Source organism: Rhinopithecus roxellana, chromosome 5, assembly GCF_007565055.1.
Source record: "Rhinopithecus roxellana isolate Shanxi Qingling chromosome 5, ASM756505v1, whole genome shotgun sequence".
NCBI lineage: Eukaryota > Metazoa > Chordata > Mammalia > Primates > Cercopithecidae > Rhinopithecus > Rhinopithecus roxellana.
Genome location: NC_044553.1, coordinates 119,032,409 through 119,047,482, shown reverse-complemented (window position 1 = coordinate 119,047,482; position 15,074 = coordinate 119,032,409). Strand labels below are relative to the sequence as shown.

The window sequence follows — 15,074 nt, the reverse complement described above, 5'->3', positions numbered from 1 at the left end:
ACTAACAAAAAAGTGGGTGTTGGAGCAATTTGAAAGGCCCTCACACAGACATGGGAGCACACCAGTCTCAGGGGCAGCTCTGGGTAGTTACAGAGGGAGAAAGTATGGTGGTTACAGAGGGAGAAAGTATGGCAGTTACAGAGGGAGAAAGTATGGTTCAATAAACAAATCCAAGCTAAAAGAGCGGTTGGAGCCAGATTCCAGCTAAGCTTCCACCAGGAAAATTTAGGGGGGATATTTGTTGTATTGTGTGCAAGGCTGGATGGAGTGATGCTAATTCTGAGCCAGTGATGGTCACTCACCCTGTGCAGATACCGCATGCAACTTTCTTCCTCATAGTATTCCTTCAGGGAGTTATAGCCATGAAACTTCCTAGAACACACCAGAAAAAGAAAAAAAGAAAAAGGACAAAACATTGGTCATAAGATCAGAATGCTGAGCCGATTTTGGCTCCAGTTCCTCATGCTAACTTGTGGCATTGGTAGAGTAGACAGAGGCAGGAGTTAGGCCCGAATGCTGAGCTGATTTTATGAATGTTTCACATCCTGCGCTAACTCATCATATCAATGTAATGTATGTAGGTAGCAAGATTTGGGGTTAAGAGCACTGGCTTTGGCATCGGGGTTCAAATCCTGCTTCGGTCATTTACTGGCTATGTGATCTTGGGCAAATGGTTCAACTTCTCTGAGCCTCAGCTTCTCCTGTATAAAATGAATCTGAAGGCAGGGCCTTCCTCAATGGAACTGTGAGACTTAAGATGTTAAAGTGCTTACTACCATCATGACCCACCCAGAGTAATTACCCTGTAGTAATTGTTATCTATGTAATTATTAGTGTATGTTACATCTCTTGAGGCAGTATAAAACCAGTTGTCACTACAGATATGGAGAAACTGAAATTCAAGGCAATTTACTGGAAGTTTCCTATTAACAGAGTTCTTGGTGGAGTAACAGGACCACTGTGAACTGGAATAAAATATGCATTAGATAACAGAAATGAGACTGTCATTCAAAGTTACCAATTCTGTCCCTTTATCTCTAACTACTGTTCCATATCTCTGACTACAGAGCAATAGAGATAAACTGGCATGTAACAAAACCTTCGGTGCTCAGCATGAATGAGGGGCCGCAGCTCTGCCCTGCTCTGCTCTGTGCTCCCAGAGGCCCCACAAGGTTCATCCTGGAGCTCTGACACCAGGAGGCCTAGGCCAGAGGATCTCAAAACCTCTTTCCGACACAGATTAGGGCCTCTGACTTCTGAATGGCGGGTCTTCCTGTTCTGACTAGGGTCTTTAAGCTATCCTCCCTCCCCCGAAGCTGTGGATCACATTAGACATCTCTGCCTGGGAATGGCCTGGAAAGTTCAGGCTGGACTATTAGGGCCCTCTTGACAGGGAGGAGGCCAAGTGTAGAGATCATTGTGAAGATGCCTGTCCTTGTGAAATCAGTTCGTTTGCAGTCTCAGCAGGCAGGGAATGCATTCTATCCCTCCAGTATTGCTGGGATGGATCTATGAGGAGGCCACCAAGACTGGTTATGATCATAAAATTGCTACTATCCAACACTATTAAAGAGGAAAGACTTCAGAGAGTGTTGAGAAACATTCTCTTTTGGGCTTAAAAAATTTAGGAGATGAATGGGAAATTTAATTTGTTTTTTTTTTTTCTTACTACACACCGCAATATAGTCACACACCTCATCTTAAGTGAGGGTGGGTAAGATTCATTTTTCACCTTCTGAACATACCAGCAATTTCCTAGTTTTCGTTTCCTTTCAGAAACTGTTAGCAGGCATACTTCAAGGTTACTTGGTATAAGAAGGCTACTAATATCTCGTAAGGAAGCGAAGCAGAGATCCTATACCCTCAGGTCAATATCTGCCTATTAGATGAAGAATAATTGCTTGCTTTAAACTACATCTAAAAATATCAAATAATTTATTTTTTATTTTTTAGGGACAGGACCTTGCTCTGTTGCCTAAGTTGGGCTCCACTGCAGTGTTGTGACCATAGCTCACTGTAATCTCAAACTTATGAGCTCAAGTGATCCTCCCGTCTCAGCCTCTCAAGCAGCTGGGACTACAGGTGTGTGCCACTATGCCCGGCTATTTTTATTTTTCAATTTTTTTTTTGTAGAGACAGGGACTTGCTATGTTGCCCAGGCTGGTCTCAAACTCCTCGCCTCATGTGATCCTCGAGCCTCAGCCTCCCAAAATGCTGGAATTACAGGCATGAGCCACTGTTCCTGGCTTCAAATGATTGTTCAATAAAAAGGATCACATCTTTAAAGAGAATGATGAAGTCAGAAGTCAACTTTTCCTTTTTCAGCTGAGGATAACCTCAATCAGAATCTGCTGGTACCAGGAAAGAAGACACTGTCAAGATTGCAACCTCAGGTGCCTGGAGGAGAGAGGCAGGTAGAGTAGATGAATGAAGTGGGCAGTATTTGTGTCTCACACTCAGGGGAGTCTCCATGCCCCAAAGTAAGAGGCTCTGTTCATTTTGCTTGAAACACAAAGCCCTCTTGGTCTATCTTCTGTTTTCCTACTTTTTTTTTTTTTTTTAATTTTGAGAAGGGTCTTGCTGTGTCACCCTGGCTGGAGTGCAATGCCATGAACACGGCTTACTGCAGCCTCGACCTCCTGGGCTCAAGCGATCTTCCCCCATGGCTTCCCAAATCCTCCTAGGATTACAGGCATGAGACACTGCCCCCAGCCAGTTTTTCTATTCTTGTTAGAGACACAGAGAAGTACAAGAAATACTTCCTTTGCCTTTTACTCCACTGCAACATGCAGATTAATGTGGCACCTGACACTTGCCCTGTTGTTCAGGCAGAACAGGTAGGGTGAAGACTGCCCATGCTAGGGCCTGCATGCCCCAGTTCCTTGAATCAAGCTAACTATGCTTTGTAGGAATGCAGAATGGGTCGTCAGATCCTTTTCCTATTTTCCAGGAGAAACTAGAAATTTAAATGTTCCTGTGAAATCTTCTGTTTTTAAACACTAGACACTTACTTAAAGGGAAAAAAGCACCCTTAACACTAACGTAGGCAGAGCAAAGCACTAATGCTAGGCAGAGCTGACCTGCAGCCTCCCGCCTGGCACCCTGGCCCAGAGCGTCTCTCTCCTGCCTGCATGGACATACCTCATCACATTGTCATCAATCTGCATCAGGGATGTTGCTGTGTAGAGCCGGCTCAAGTCCGTGTCCTCCAGGCTCTGGGGTTTCTTAACGTGGTCTCCAAAAAGAGCTTGCCTAGAGCAAACAAAAGCAAACAGAGATTAAGATGTGGGGGATGAACAACCACAGCAGAGCCTGCTTCCTTGCCAGAGCAAGCCAGGAGGCAGAGCCACTGTGGTCAGTTAGAAATAGAATCTTTAGCCTTTGGAACATCCCAGAGGATGAGCTGGCGCTGTTGACTTTTGAATAACTGTAGAAAGATGAATGTCAAAACCTTACTTCCCTTTTCAGGGGTACCCAGACAAACTAAAGATTGGGTTTGAACCTAGTTGAATATTTAAAAACCTTCAGCAAGGGGAGGGGGACTCAAGATGGGCCCTGTGGTGAGTGGAGGGCCGTGGGCCAAGCCGTAGGGGCCTCGTCCTTACACTATGTTGACAATGTCCCCCTTGGCAGAGACCCTTCCCCTTAATGAGCTGTTTGTGTTGCTTAACAAGGAAGACTCAGTGTGCAGGAAGGAGTGGAAGAAAACAAACAAAAACCAAGGAAGACAAGGGTTAACTCATTTAGCATTTGGGCAAATCAACAGCTCTCTAGTGTCTCAGATAAAAGCTAACATCTATTCAGGAGAGCAATCATTTTTTTTTTCCCCAACCCCCAAGTGGAACCAGAATTTCTATTAAGAAAAAATTCATCTTGAGAGGATGGCATTAGAGGTAAAGGTCACAACATGCCCTTTTGACCTCTCTTCCCAGCAAGGGCTCTCAGTCACACACCTAGAAGCAGACTGAGTTTGCTGAAGCATGGCCCTGGATTTATTAAGGAAGGATTTATTATGCCAACTTGGTATTCTGCTACCCATTCACAACCTCTCCAAAAGAAGAACACATTTCTGTAGCATTTATTTTTTTCAAAAGACTATTAGGAAGATTATATACCTACTGGACAGAATGTACAAATTCAAAGTTAACCCAAAATTTCCAGATGTTTGACTTTCTGTAGTAAATTTGAAAAATGTAAATACTTAGCACACACTCAAAGGGGTCTCATAATTTGAACCTTCTAGACTAATTAGTAGCAAGACCAGGTTCCTTTAGCAAAACAAATGTTTCCTGGGAGGAGTCACTTTCGACTCCAGAGGTGCAGAAAGGCAGACAAAGGACTTGGACTTGGTGTCAGAGGCCTGGATCCACTCCTTCTGGCTACAAAACCTCTGCAATCTCCAGACCCATCCAAACCTCGGCTGAGCCACACGCACCTCAGTGCACACTGCTAAATCTCAAACATGAGCCGAGTGGGAACAGCTGATTTTTCAGCCAGCACAGGGGACATAAGTCTCCCTCTGCTCTCCTTCCTGAAACGAGGACATGAGGACACATCTGGCAATGTGGCAGCCTGATGGGGCCTTCGAGCCCAGCCTTGGTCAGGCGCCATGTGAACGCCCACCCATAGGAAGTCCAATCTGGGGTGTGTGGCCTGCTTTAGCCACTGGAAAAAAGATAACAAGAAATCGATCATTTAGTCAGATTGCTTTTCCTAGGGTGGTACCAAAAATGCCCCAGATTTTTTTGAGCGCACGGGTGTGTCTCGGGTGCTGGGAGCAATCAACACATGCCTAAGCCCTCCAATGCTCTCCAGTTTGGTTCTAGACATAGGATTTACAGAGGGGAAGCAACAGAAAAGCAACTTGGGCATGGATGAGTTGGCTTCACAAAAATAGGAGAATTGAGATGGACTTTAAAGGATGGGCTGGGTTCCCACCAGCAGAGAAATGGGAGAGTATTCCCAGCAAGGGCAGTGTGGGAGAGGCTGGGGGCACGGGAACCTCTAAGTAGCTTAGTCCAGCTACAGGGAATGAGAGATGCAGTGGAAGAGGCAGAGATGTCAGCAATAATAATAATCATAATGAAAAAGTCATTGCTAATATTTATCTGGTGCTACGCATACCAGCACTGCACTAAGCACTTGACAGGTTAATCCACCACAGGATTACGAAGTAGAGAGGCAGGATAAGCATAAAGAATATGCAGAGGAGGGAGGTGCTGAAACCATGCCCTGAGACTCCTGTCCCCCTTCTGCTTGGTCAGAAGCCCAAAGGTCAGCCAAGAATGAGTCCTGATCCCCCAGGCACAGAAGCATCCTACGGGGAAAGTCTCCTCAACAATGACAGCCACCTCGTGACCGCTCTAATTTGGGAGAAAACGGGGTAGAACTGGTTCCTTGTCTTAGATTTACTGGGAATTACAAAAGCATAAGGTGATTTGGCAAATTTAGTAGCTTGGGACAGGTTTCTTTTCTTTTCTTTTTTTTTTTTTTTTTTCTGACAGGGACTCCCTCTGTCACCCAGGCTGGGGTACAGCTCGCTGCAACCTCCACCTCCTGGGTTCAAGTGACTCCTGCCTCAGCCTCCCAAGTAGCTGGGATTACAGTGGCACTATCACGCCCGGCTAATTTTTGTATTTTTGGTAGAGACGGGGTTTCGCCATGTTGGCCAGGCTGGTCTCGAATTCCTGGCCTCAAGAAATCTGCCCGCCTCAGCCTCCCAAAGTGCTGGGGTTACAGGTGTGAGCCACTGCGCCTGGCCAAGATAAGTTTGTTTCTAATCAAGTCACAAATGCAGGCAGCAGAGAGTCTGTACCATACTGCATTTTTTTCCCCCCTGAAGGAACAGGAGCCCTGGCTTTTCATGGCTCCCAGATGAGCTCAGGAAGGAACTGTCTGTCTCCTGAGAGAGAACGGAAGGTGACCTACCTGTGCGAGAGGATGATCTTCTTCATGTTGTCGGCCATGAGGAAGTTGTAGAACCGCCGGCACTGATCCCATTGCATGAAGGTTTCCTGGGCCCTGGAAGAACCACAGCGAGTGAGGGTGACTGCACTGTGGGGCTGCAGATGGGCAGCCAGGAGTGGGCTCTAGCCATGGGGCAAGGTGCTTGTGTGGAGAGGGCCGGCTCTCAGGCTGTGGCCTCTGCATTAAAACAGAGGCTCTAATGTGCAGAGCTCAAACATCTCTGGAGAAATCTATGGAGACACCAAGACAGCGCAGGGGAAGGGGACCCCAGCAAAGGCCCTCTCTAGCGCCAGAGGCTTTGTTGGTGGCACCCCCGACACTCTCTTCTAGCACCTGGGCCTTCTCTTAGTCACTGAGCCTGCCAGGACCAAAGTCTGCTTCAATTGTCATGTCAACACTTTCTGTATTTGGCTTCCTACCTGGCAGGCAAGTTTTCTGGCTTAATGACAGGCACATGGAAGGGGAGAGTGGATGTGGAGGGGAAAACCTAAAAAAACTTATGTTGTTGCTGATCAAGAGGTAAGGTAAAATCATTAACTGGGATCTCCTCCAAATCTATCTTTTGATTAGCCTTATGCCATTGAAGGGGCAAGGAAATCGAAGTGGAAGTAAACAGGCCCTTAACCCTTTCTAGGCACAGCTGGTGGGGCTGGTCTGGAAGCATCTTTCTGCCTCTAGGGCTAGGGTGTGACTGGCATATGCTAGGTGGCTGTGAGGGCCACCCTCTGACCTTTCAGTGGCGGCAGTAGGCAGGTGATATTATCCCTGTTTTCCAGAGCCCAGGTTCTGCCAGCAGCGCATGCAGAGGGAGGAGACAGCGCCACCAGCCCTGGCCATGTGCTTCACCAGCCAGATTTCCATGCCCACACAGCAGGTGAACAAACACCAGTGGGCTCACTCCCACCGGCCATGCCTGCTCAGCCCTCCCCACTCACTGCTCTTCTCCCTTGGGCATCAGTCCAAACGCAGGTGGACACTGAGTCCACACTCATTAAAGGGAAATTTTCATATTGCAGGTTTCAAAATCTCCAGGCCTGACTCCACCCTGTGAATGGATCTGGACATCACTACTTCTACTAGGTTCCATCTTCCAGATGGTGAGGGGACTAGGGGGTTCATAAGGTTTTTTTGTTTTGTTTTGTTTTTTATTATTTTTTCAATCCAGAGAGTTTATAAAAGTAATTTTATAAAAGTAATTGCCCCAAAGTTGCTACAATTTTAGAATGGCAAAATTCCACAATTTTGGAGTGACAAACATTTCCCACAATGTCATGGTTAAAAAGCAAGAGGTAGTGGGGAGTTAAGAATGAAATGGTTTGTGAATTTAATGGTCTGTGATGTGCCCATCAAACACAGGCTAAGCTCAAAGTAGACTAACACCACCTCGAAGGGTCAAAAGGCCACTGCATAAATGTGCAGCCGCCATGCCCCTGACTCCAACCAAGCACTACAGGAAGAGTATAGGACCAGATCACCATGAGAGACCCCAGCTAAAGCAGGACTGTGCTCACTTGCCTGTGGTCGGAGGGAGGGGGGTCACCCAGTCACCCAATCAGTGAGCCACAACCGGCTGCCTCTCCTCTGACTTTGGATCCAAGCTACCCAGAGAGCCAATGGTCTCTGGCAATCCCAGCTTTCTCTTGCCCTGGTTCATTTTTCCCTTTGCTGACCTCCTAACTGAAGGGATGTTCTTGCTTTTGTTAGTACCTCCTTCATTGCAGACAGGCTGCAGAGGTAGGGAAGGGAGAAGTGTGTGGTCATAAACTTAAGATATAAAAAGATGCTGCGTTTTTTTTAATTGAATACACCACAGGCACTGCTTGTTGAAAGGGTCTAGGGATTCACAGAGACCCAGGGCTCAGGGAGGGATCAGGACAAGGATGTTGGGACTAGTGTTCCACTCTGTTTATTTTGGCTAACATTGATTTTTAGTACCTTTGGTTTACCACTCAGTATATGTAGGGGCTGTCCTTTACCTTTGGCTGTAGAATTAAGGAATTGAAACTTAAATTTATATTGGTTTAATAAAAGAATCAAGATCAATGTATTACATTCATCTCATATATATGTATTTTTGAAAAGGACTGATGTCTTCAATACCACTACCAACAACAGCAAACTGAAAGGCAATAAAAGAAAGGGTAACCTACAGACTAAAAGAAACATAGAGAAATTGATAAATGCAAATGTAGGCAGTATGTGGATCCCAATTCAAACAAGCCAACTGGCAAAAAAAAAAAAAAAAAAGAAAAAAAACTTCTATGAGACAATCAAGGAAATCTGGACACTGACGAGAAATGGGATGCTATTAGGGAACTATTGCTAATTTTTTGGGTGATAATGGCATTTGTGGTTATGTTTAAGAAAAAGTCCTTAGAGTCTTTTAGAGTTGCCTAGTGAACTACTTACAGATGAAATGGTATCTGGGACTTGCTTTAAAAGAATGCAGTTTCTGAGGGAGTGGTTGAATGGCTGGTTGTAGAGGAAACAAGATGGGGGTATGAGTTCAGTGTTGGAGCTGGTAGTGGCTACACCGGGGTTCAATTTTAGATGCAAATCACAAAATGGGCACGAAACCAGGGGACTTTAGCTCTCTAGACACTGCACAAATACCTTATTTGGCTATCCAAGTTCTTTTTTTGTTTTTGTTTTTTGAGATGGAGTGCAGTGGTGTGATCTCAGCTCACTGCAACCTCCACCACCCAGGTTCAAGCGATTCTCCTGCCTCAGACTCCCGAGTAGCTGGGACTACAGGTGTGCGCCACCATGCCCAGATAATTTTTTGTATTTTTTTAGTAGAATACGAGGTTTCATCATGTTGGCCAGGGTGGTCTAGAACTCCTGACCTCAAGTGATCTGTTGGTCTTGGCCTCCTTCCAAAGTGTTGGGATTACAGGCATGAGCCACTTCACCTGGCCTGAATATCTAAGTTCTTGACTTGCCTCTAGATGGCTATGTTCTCCAGAAGAGAAAAGGGGTGGCAGGAACTGCTCCCCAGGCTGGGCCAGATATTGGCCCACCAGGATAAACTGGCTGAGGACACAGGAGAGAAGTGTGGAACCTTGGGAGGGGCAGCTTGGTCAGAATTACAGGGAGGGAATGGCTTTGCATAATTCAGAGTGAACTCTTGTTGGAAGAAAGGTAGGTTTCAAAACTTCAGAAAGAACCAGGATGACTCCAAAAGGAGAGATGCCTCCTGAAAGTTGCAAACTCTCAAAAAGTGATAATCACAAATGAGAAGAGAAAATCATCCCCCAAACCCAGGATAGTTTCACTGGGAGTCTTATTTGAGAGTAATCCATATGGATTTTTAAAGAACTTTATGCATCCATTGATCTACCTATTACCAAAATAAATAGAATTCCCTGAAAATGCCTTCATTTCTAATCAATGTAACATTAAATTATAATAAAATATTACATATACTGGTTTCACAGCCATTTTCTAGTGAGATTTCTCTTTGGACTGTTAAAAGAATTTTAAAAGGTATTGTGGAAGGCAATGGATTTTGATCGCTCAGAAGAGGGTCCCAACAAACAGGCATTTACAATTAGGTTCAGAGCAATCACTTAGGCAAGGAAGAGCTGAGCCAACCACTAAGCTGCTGGGTAACTGCTTAGAGAAGGCTCAACTTTCCAGCTTGTATTTTGCAAAATGAGTGGATCAAGTACTGATGAAAAGGAATTAAAGTCAGAAGAGAATGAACTGGGGGAAGGAATGCATCTAATACCCAAGTGAATGCAGATCTCCTGGCTCAAATAAATTATGCCTCAGAGTGTTGAGAGACTATGAGAATAGTGAAACAGTTTTCCAAGTGGTCTTTGAAAAAATATGGAGAATACGAATGAGGTTCTACAAGAGTGGGATGGGCAAGCATGACCTTAACATTCTAAAAAGGGAAAAAAGGCAAGGGCACTATGAATTAAGATTGGAGATGAATTTATGGGATGTGGATCTAGACTACACTAAAAAAAAAAAAAAACCTTGAAAGCAATATGCTAATGAAATCTTAAGAATAAAGTACATTAAGTACTTTCCCAGAATGCTATCACCCCAACCTAAGAAGTATTTTTACTTGCAGAAGGAGGGATTTCTTTCCAGGTTTTGCCTATATACAGTCATATTTTAAGAAAATTATGATAAAAATACAGAACATAAAATTTACCATCTTAACCTTTTTTTTTTTTTTTTTTTTTTTGGAGACAGAGTCTCACTCTGTCCCCCAGGCTGGAGTGCAATAGCGTGATCTCGGCTCACTGCAACCTCCGCCTCCAGGGTTCAAGAGATTCTCCTGCTTCAGCCTCCTGAGTAGCTGGGATTACAGGCATGCGCCACCATGCCCGGCCAATTTTTGTATTTTTAGTAGACACAGTGTTTCACCATGTTGGTCAGGCTGGTCTCAAACTCCTGACCTCGTGATCTGCCTGCCTCGGCCTCCCAAAGTGCTGGGATTACAGGCGTGAGCCACCGCACCCAGCCTTTAAAAAAAAAAAAAAAAAAAAAAAGGGTCTCACTATGTTGCCCAGGCTGGAGTACAGTGGCTATTCACAGGTGCAGTCATAGCACACTATAGTCCTGAATTCCTGGGCTCAAGTGATCCTTCTACTTCAGCCTCATGAGTAGCTGGGACTTATGGCATGTGATACCATGCCTAGCTTACCCATTTTTCAGTGTACAGTTCAGTAGTGTAAAGTGTAGAGCTCATACTTATTGTACAATGTGAAAAGTTCTCTAGAATGTTTTCATCTTGTGGAACTGAAACTCTAGACCCATTAAATAATAATTCTCTATTTCTCCCTCTCTATAATCAAATTTTTACAAAATTGCTTTCCTCCCTATTTTTTTTTTTTTTTCAGATGGAGTCTCGCTCTATCGCCCAGGCTGGAATGCAGTGGTGTGATCTCAGCTACAGGTAACCGCCACCACGCTCGGCTAATTTTTTGTACTTTTTAGTAGAGACGGGGTTTCACCATGTTAGCCAGGATGGTCTCGATCTCCTGACCTCGTGATCTGCCCGCCTTGGCCTCCCTAAGTGCTGGGATTACAGACGTAAGTCACAGCGCCTGGCCCTTCTCTACTTTTAATGTATACATTCTGTCATGTTATACATTTTTTCTTGATTTTTTAAAATAAAAGCTGCCCTGTTCCCCCCTGAGTTAGTATATTATTAATTTATTTAACTATGTCCCTACTGGACATGCGGATTATTTCTAACTTGGGCACTATAAGAGAGTAATCCTGCGGTGGGGGCAAAACCAGGACCAGCCCAGCCCCCAGAGAGAGGAAGAGGGCACGATCCTAGGCAGGCTGGCCAAGCCCAGGACAGGGCTCCTGCCTTGAACAGCTGGGCCTCTGGGAGGAGGGATGGTGGAGCCTCTGGACCCAAAAGACCCAGCCAGAAGGTTCTGGGCTGTCAGTAGGTTGCCCTTCAGGGGCAGAGTCAATCTGCAGAGAGGTCGTCATCTCCAGCTAGTTCAGCTTGAGAGTGTGAGCAGAAGAAAACCATGTTTGTACCACACAAGGGAGTGGGCCAAGAGTCTTTGGTACCTGCCAGGCTAGGCTTTGTTAGTTCCACTGGGGTGGGAGGATGGGGCAGAAAGATGGACTTCAGACTAGGGTAGGGAATGGTCACCTACCAAGCCCCCTTCTTCCTTATCAGAATCTTTTCCCTTTTACAGGATGTACTTTTACAGGAATGAGTTAGAGTCAAAGAGTGTTTATATGGCTTCTTATTATTCTGATTAAAAAAAATAACAACAAAAAAACCAAAAAGCCCCAAGGCACTAAGGGCAACCATGTGGTCAGGTCGACTTCACAACCCAGTGGTGGACAAGCTGAGCTGTTTCCCAGGTTGAAGTTTGTCCACAGAGTCTCATTTAAACGCTGCAGTTTTCCCCTCTCTGTTTGGATGTGATTCAAAGTTACTGATGGCACAAAGTTACTGTATTTTATAGCTCTTCAACCATAAAATCAAATTTTAGGAAAGTCCCAGTCTCTGGGGGAACTTTACAAATGATAACATTTGCTTTTGTCATAAACTCATTTCTAGCCTGGAATTTGCCCATCAAAAGCAAGAGACAATAACCCTACCATTTGGCAGGAAAAATGGTACCTGCCTCTGCCCCATGGCGGGAAGGCCTTGCTCAAAGAATGCTAGGATGTTCAGGTGGCCAGTTCTTAGTGATGCTGACACATTCACTTAGCCAGGAGTATAATGCGCCTTTAAGGAGATTTGAAACACTCCTCTGATAATTCCTCTACTGTCCTATAAGGCAGCGGTCCTGGGGACCGGCTTTTTGGAAGACAATTTGTCCACAGACCAGGGAAGGCAGGGGGCAGGGGGATAGCTTCAGGATGATTCAAGCACATTACATTTATAATGTACTTTTTTCCCTGTTATTATTACATTATAATACAGAATGACATAATTATACAAGTCACCATAACATAGAATCAGTGAGATCCCTGAGCTTATTTTCCTGCAACTAGACAGTCCCATCTGGGGGTGATGGGAGACAGTGACAGATTATCAGACATTAGATTCTCATAAGGAGCGTGCAAACTAGATCCCTCACATGCGCAGTTCACAATAAGGTTCATCCTCCTATAAGAATCTAATGCCACTGCTGATCTGACAGGAGGCGGAGCTCAGGCAGTAATGTGATCAATGGGGAGCAGCGGTAAATACAGATGAAACTAAAAACAGATGAAGGTTCACCCACCACTGCCCTACTGCTTCGCCCACCGTGACCCGCCCACCGCTCACTTCCTGCCGTGTGGCCTGGTTCCTAATAGCAGTTGGGACTCCTGCTGTAAGGAGCTTCTGCCCCTGGCCTGGGCCCTGTGCTACTGTCCTCCTCACCCTCACCTCCTTCAGAAATCCCTCCTCATGGACCCCCCACTTGACTGAGGACCTCCTCAGCACCCATACGTCTAATGTGTAATATGTTAGTAACACATATTTGTTGCTTTGTGGCTTTGTAAATATCACTCTGTTGTCTTAAGTACTGTGAGGTCCTCATAAACAGACTATCTTTTACACCCAAACTGCAATGAAATCATTTTATTTTAGTTTTATCATTATTGCTCAATTCTGCAACATAGGATTGTTGAGGGTTTCCTTAGCAAAGAAGAATTTATTTTACCTGAAACCAGACCAAAAATGCTTCCCTCCCCATTTTCTTTACGCTCCATGAGGGCAGGGAATTAGTCAGCCTTGTTCAGGGCTGTGTCCCTATTACCTAGGAGGATGTCTTACCACAAAGAGTTCCTAGGCAGGTTGGCAGCTATTTATGCTGAGGGAACATGTTAAAGTCTGCTGGATACCAGGTGATTTCAGGGCATTTGTGTCCCTCCTTCAGTGGTTCAGCACATGGTAAAAGGTGAGCTAGTTTAGCAGCAACTAGACTTTGCTAACTACAGCAAGCAGGTGGCTGGCTTCTCTCTAAGCCTTCAACTGGCTCTGGCTAGACGGGAGGTGAGCTACGGGAGGAGAAGCCAGAGGGAGGGGTTCACTGAGGAAGCGGGTCTCCAGACTCAGCTAGGAGAGATTTACCAGATGCATGAACTCTCGTGTGGCCCCTGCAGAGGCAGACGGGCCTCCCCGGCTCCACCTTGGTGTGACGGGAAGCACTTATGCAGCTGCCACCATCCCAGTGCTGAAAGGTGCATCGCCCTCAAGCCTTGGCAGGAAAAAAAAGGTTATACTGGTTTAAAGTAAGGAACTGTGCTCCATTTATTCCACAGATCTGGTTTAAATGTTGAGGGCACCTGAGCTTTGCACCTGCACACACAGGACAACAGTGTCTCTCTGACCTAATGCCAGTACCCATATGCAGGACCACATGATCTTAGCTTGGACAAGTTAGTTGTCTATGCTCTAGAGAATAAAGTTGCAACTTGCTCCTTATTGCATGAGGTTGGTGTGCCAATAGTTAGTTATGTGTATGAAGCCCTCTGAGGTCTCAAGGAAGAGGCTGTGTAGGCTATGTCTGCAAAATTTATAGCACCTCACAGATTTTAGTTTCCTAGTTTCTTGAGCCTTCTTTGCCTTAGTTCAAACACCTTAGTTTGCTGCGTCAATCATGTGCTCTTGCTGACAGCAGATGGCGCTACTGCAGCAAAATGAGATGAAGCGATTGTCATTTTGATTTTGTGCACTGAAGAAAAAGAAAACAAAACAAATGTCCTAGCTCTGCTCCCTTGGATCCTGGGGCAGGCCCCTTGCTCATGTCTTTCTTATCCCAGTGACTGGGCCTGATAGGACTTTGGTTAATTCTGGCTGAATGTGGCTATGAGCTGGGAGTTGGATATTTCTAGTCACACCAAGATAAAGACACATGTCCTCTCAGCTGACTCCCCAGTGTCCAGAGGAGTGAACAAAAAGATTTCTGGTAGGAGGATGGGGGACTAGCCTGGTCCTGGAACGGGAGAGCTGGAGAGACCACTGAGATCACTAACCCCAGGGACTGCTAAACGTGGCTAAACATCAAAAGTCACCTATGAAATGTATCCAAAATGCAGATTTCTGAGGTCCCATGCCTCCAACTTCATGAATCAAAATCTCCAAGGGTGGGGCCCAAGAAACAGAATTTCTTTCTAACATGATCCTCCAAGTGATTCCTTATGAAGTGAGGCAGTCACTAGTTCACTGGACCATCTTTGTGACCCGTTGATCAAACCCACCTCCTTCATTTTACAGTGAATGATGATGATGCCAATAATGAAAATGAACAGTGGCTTATGTCCTGTGTGCTGGGCACTGTTCTAAGCACTTCATATGCATCAACTCATCTGACTTTCAGTGGTGCTATGAGGTAGGTACTGCTTATTATCATCATCCTCATATTGCCGGCAAGGAAAAGCAGAACCCAGACCTTAGCCCTGGGACTCAGGAAGGGTTTCATCAGAGATGTTTCTCATGTCTATTGTGGGTATATTTAGATCATCTTTTTCAGCCAGCTTTAAGCCTCATAGGGAGAGGCTGAATCCTGGGCCCATATGTACCTTTTGGGTGTGCTGGCTTTAAATTCCAGTAATATGTATTTTTAGAAATAATATAGATAGCCTCTATCCATCAGAAAGTAACAAGGTATGTTTAAACTGCA

At 45.2% G+C, this 15,074-nt stretch overlaps 1 protein-coding gene across 3 annotated transcripts in view; it reads right to left on the bottom strand.

Moving 5' to 3' along the window:
- ABHD2 (abhydrolase domain containing 2) overlaps nt 1–15,074 on the bottom strand; it is a 108,815-nt gene that overhangs the window by 5,831 nt on the left and 87,910 nt on the right. For all 3 annotated transcript variants that reach the window (XM_030931333.1, XM_010378644.2, XM_030931334.1), the window contains 3 exons: nt 5,929–6,021; nt 3,142–3,252; nt 303–372 (listed from right to left, as the gene is read on the bottom strand). In XM_030931333.1, coding sequence (XP_030787193.1) covers nt 303–372; nt 3,142–3,252; nt 5,929–6,021 — 274 coding nt within the window. The remainder of the gene's footprint in view (nt 1–302; nt 373–3,141; nt 3,253–5,928; nt 6,022–15,074) is intronic.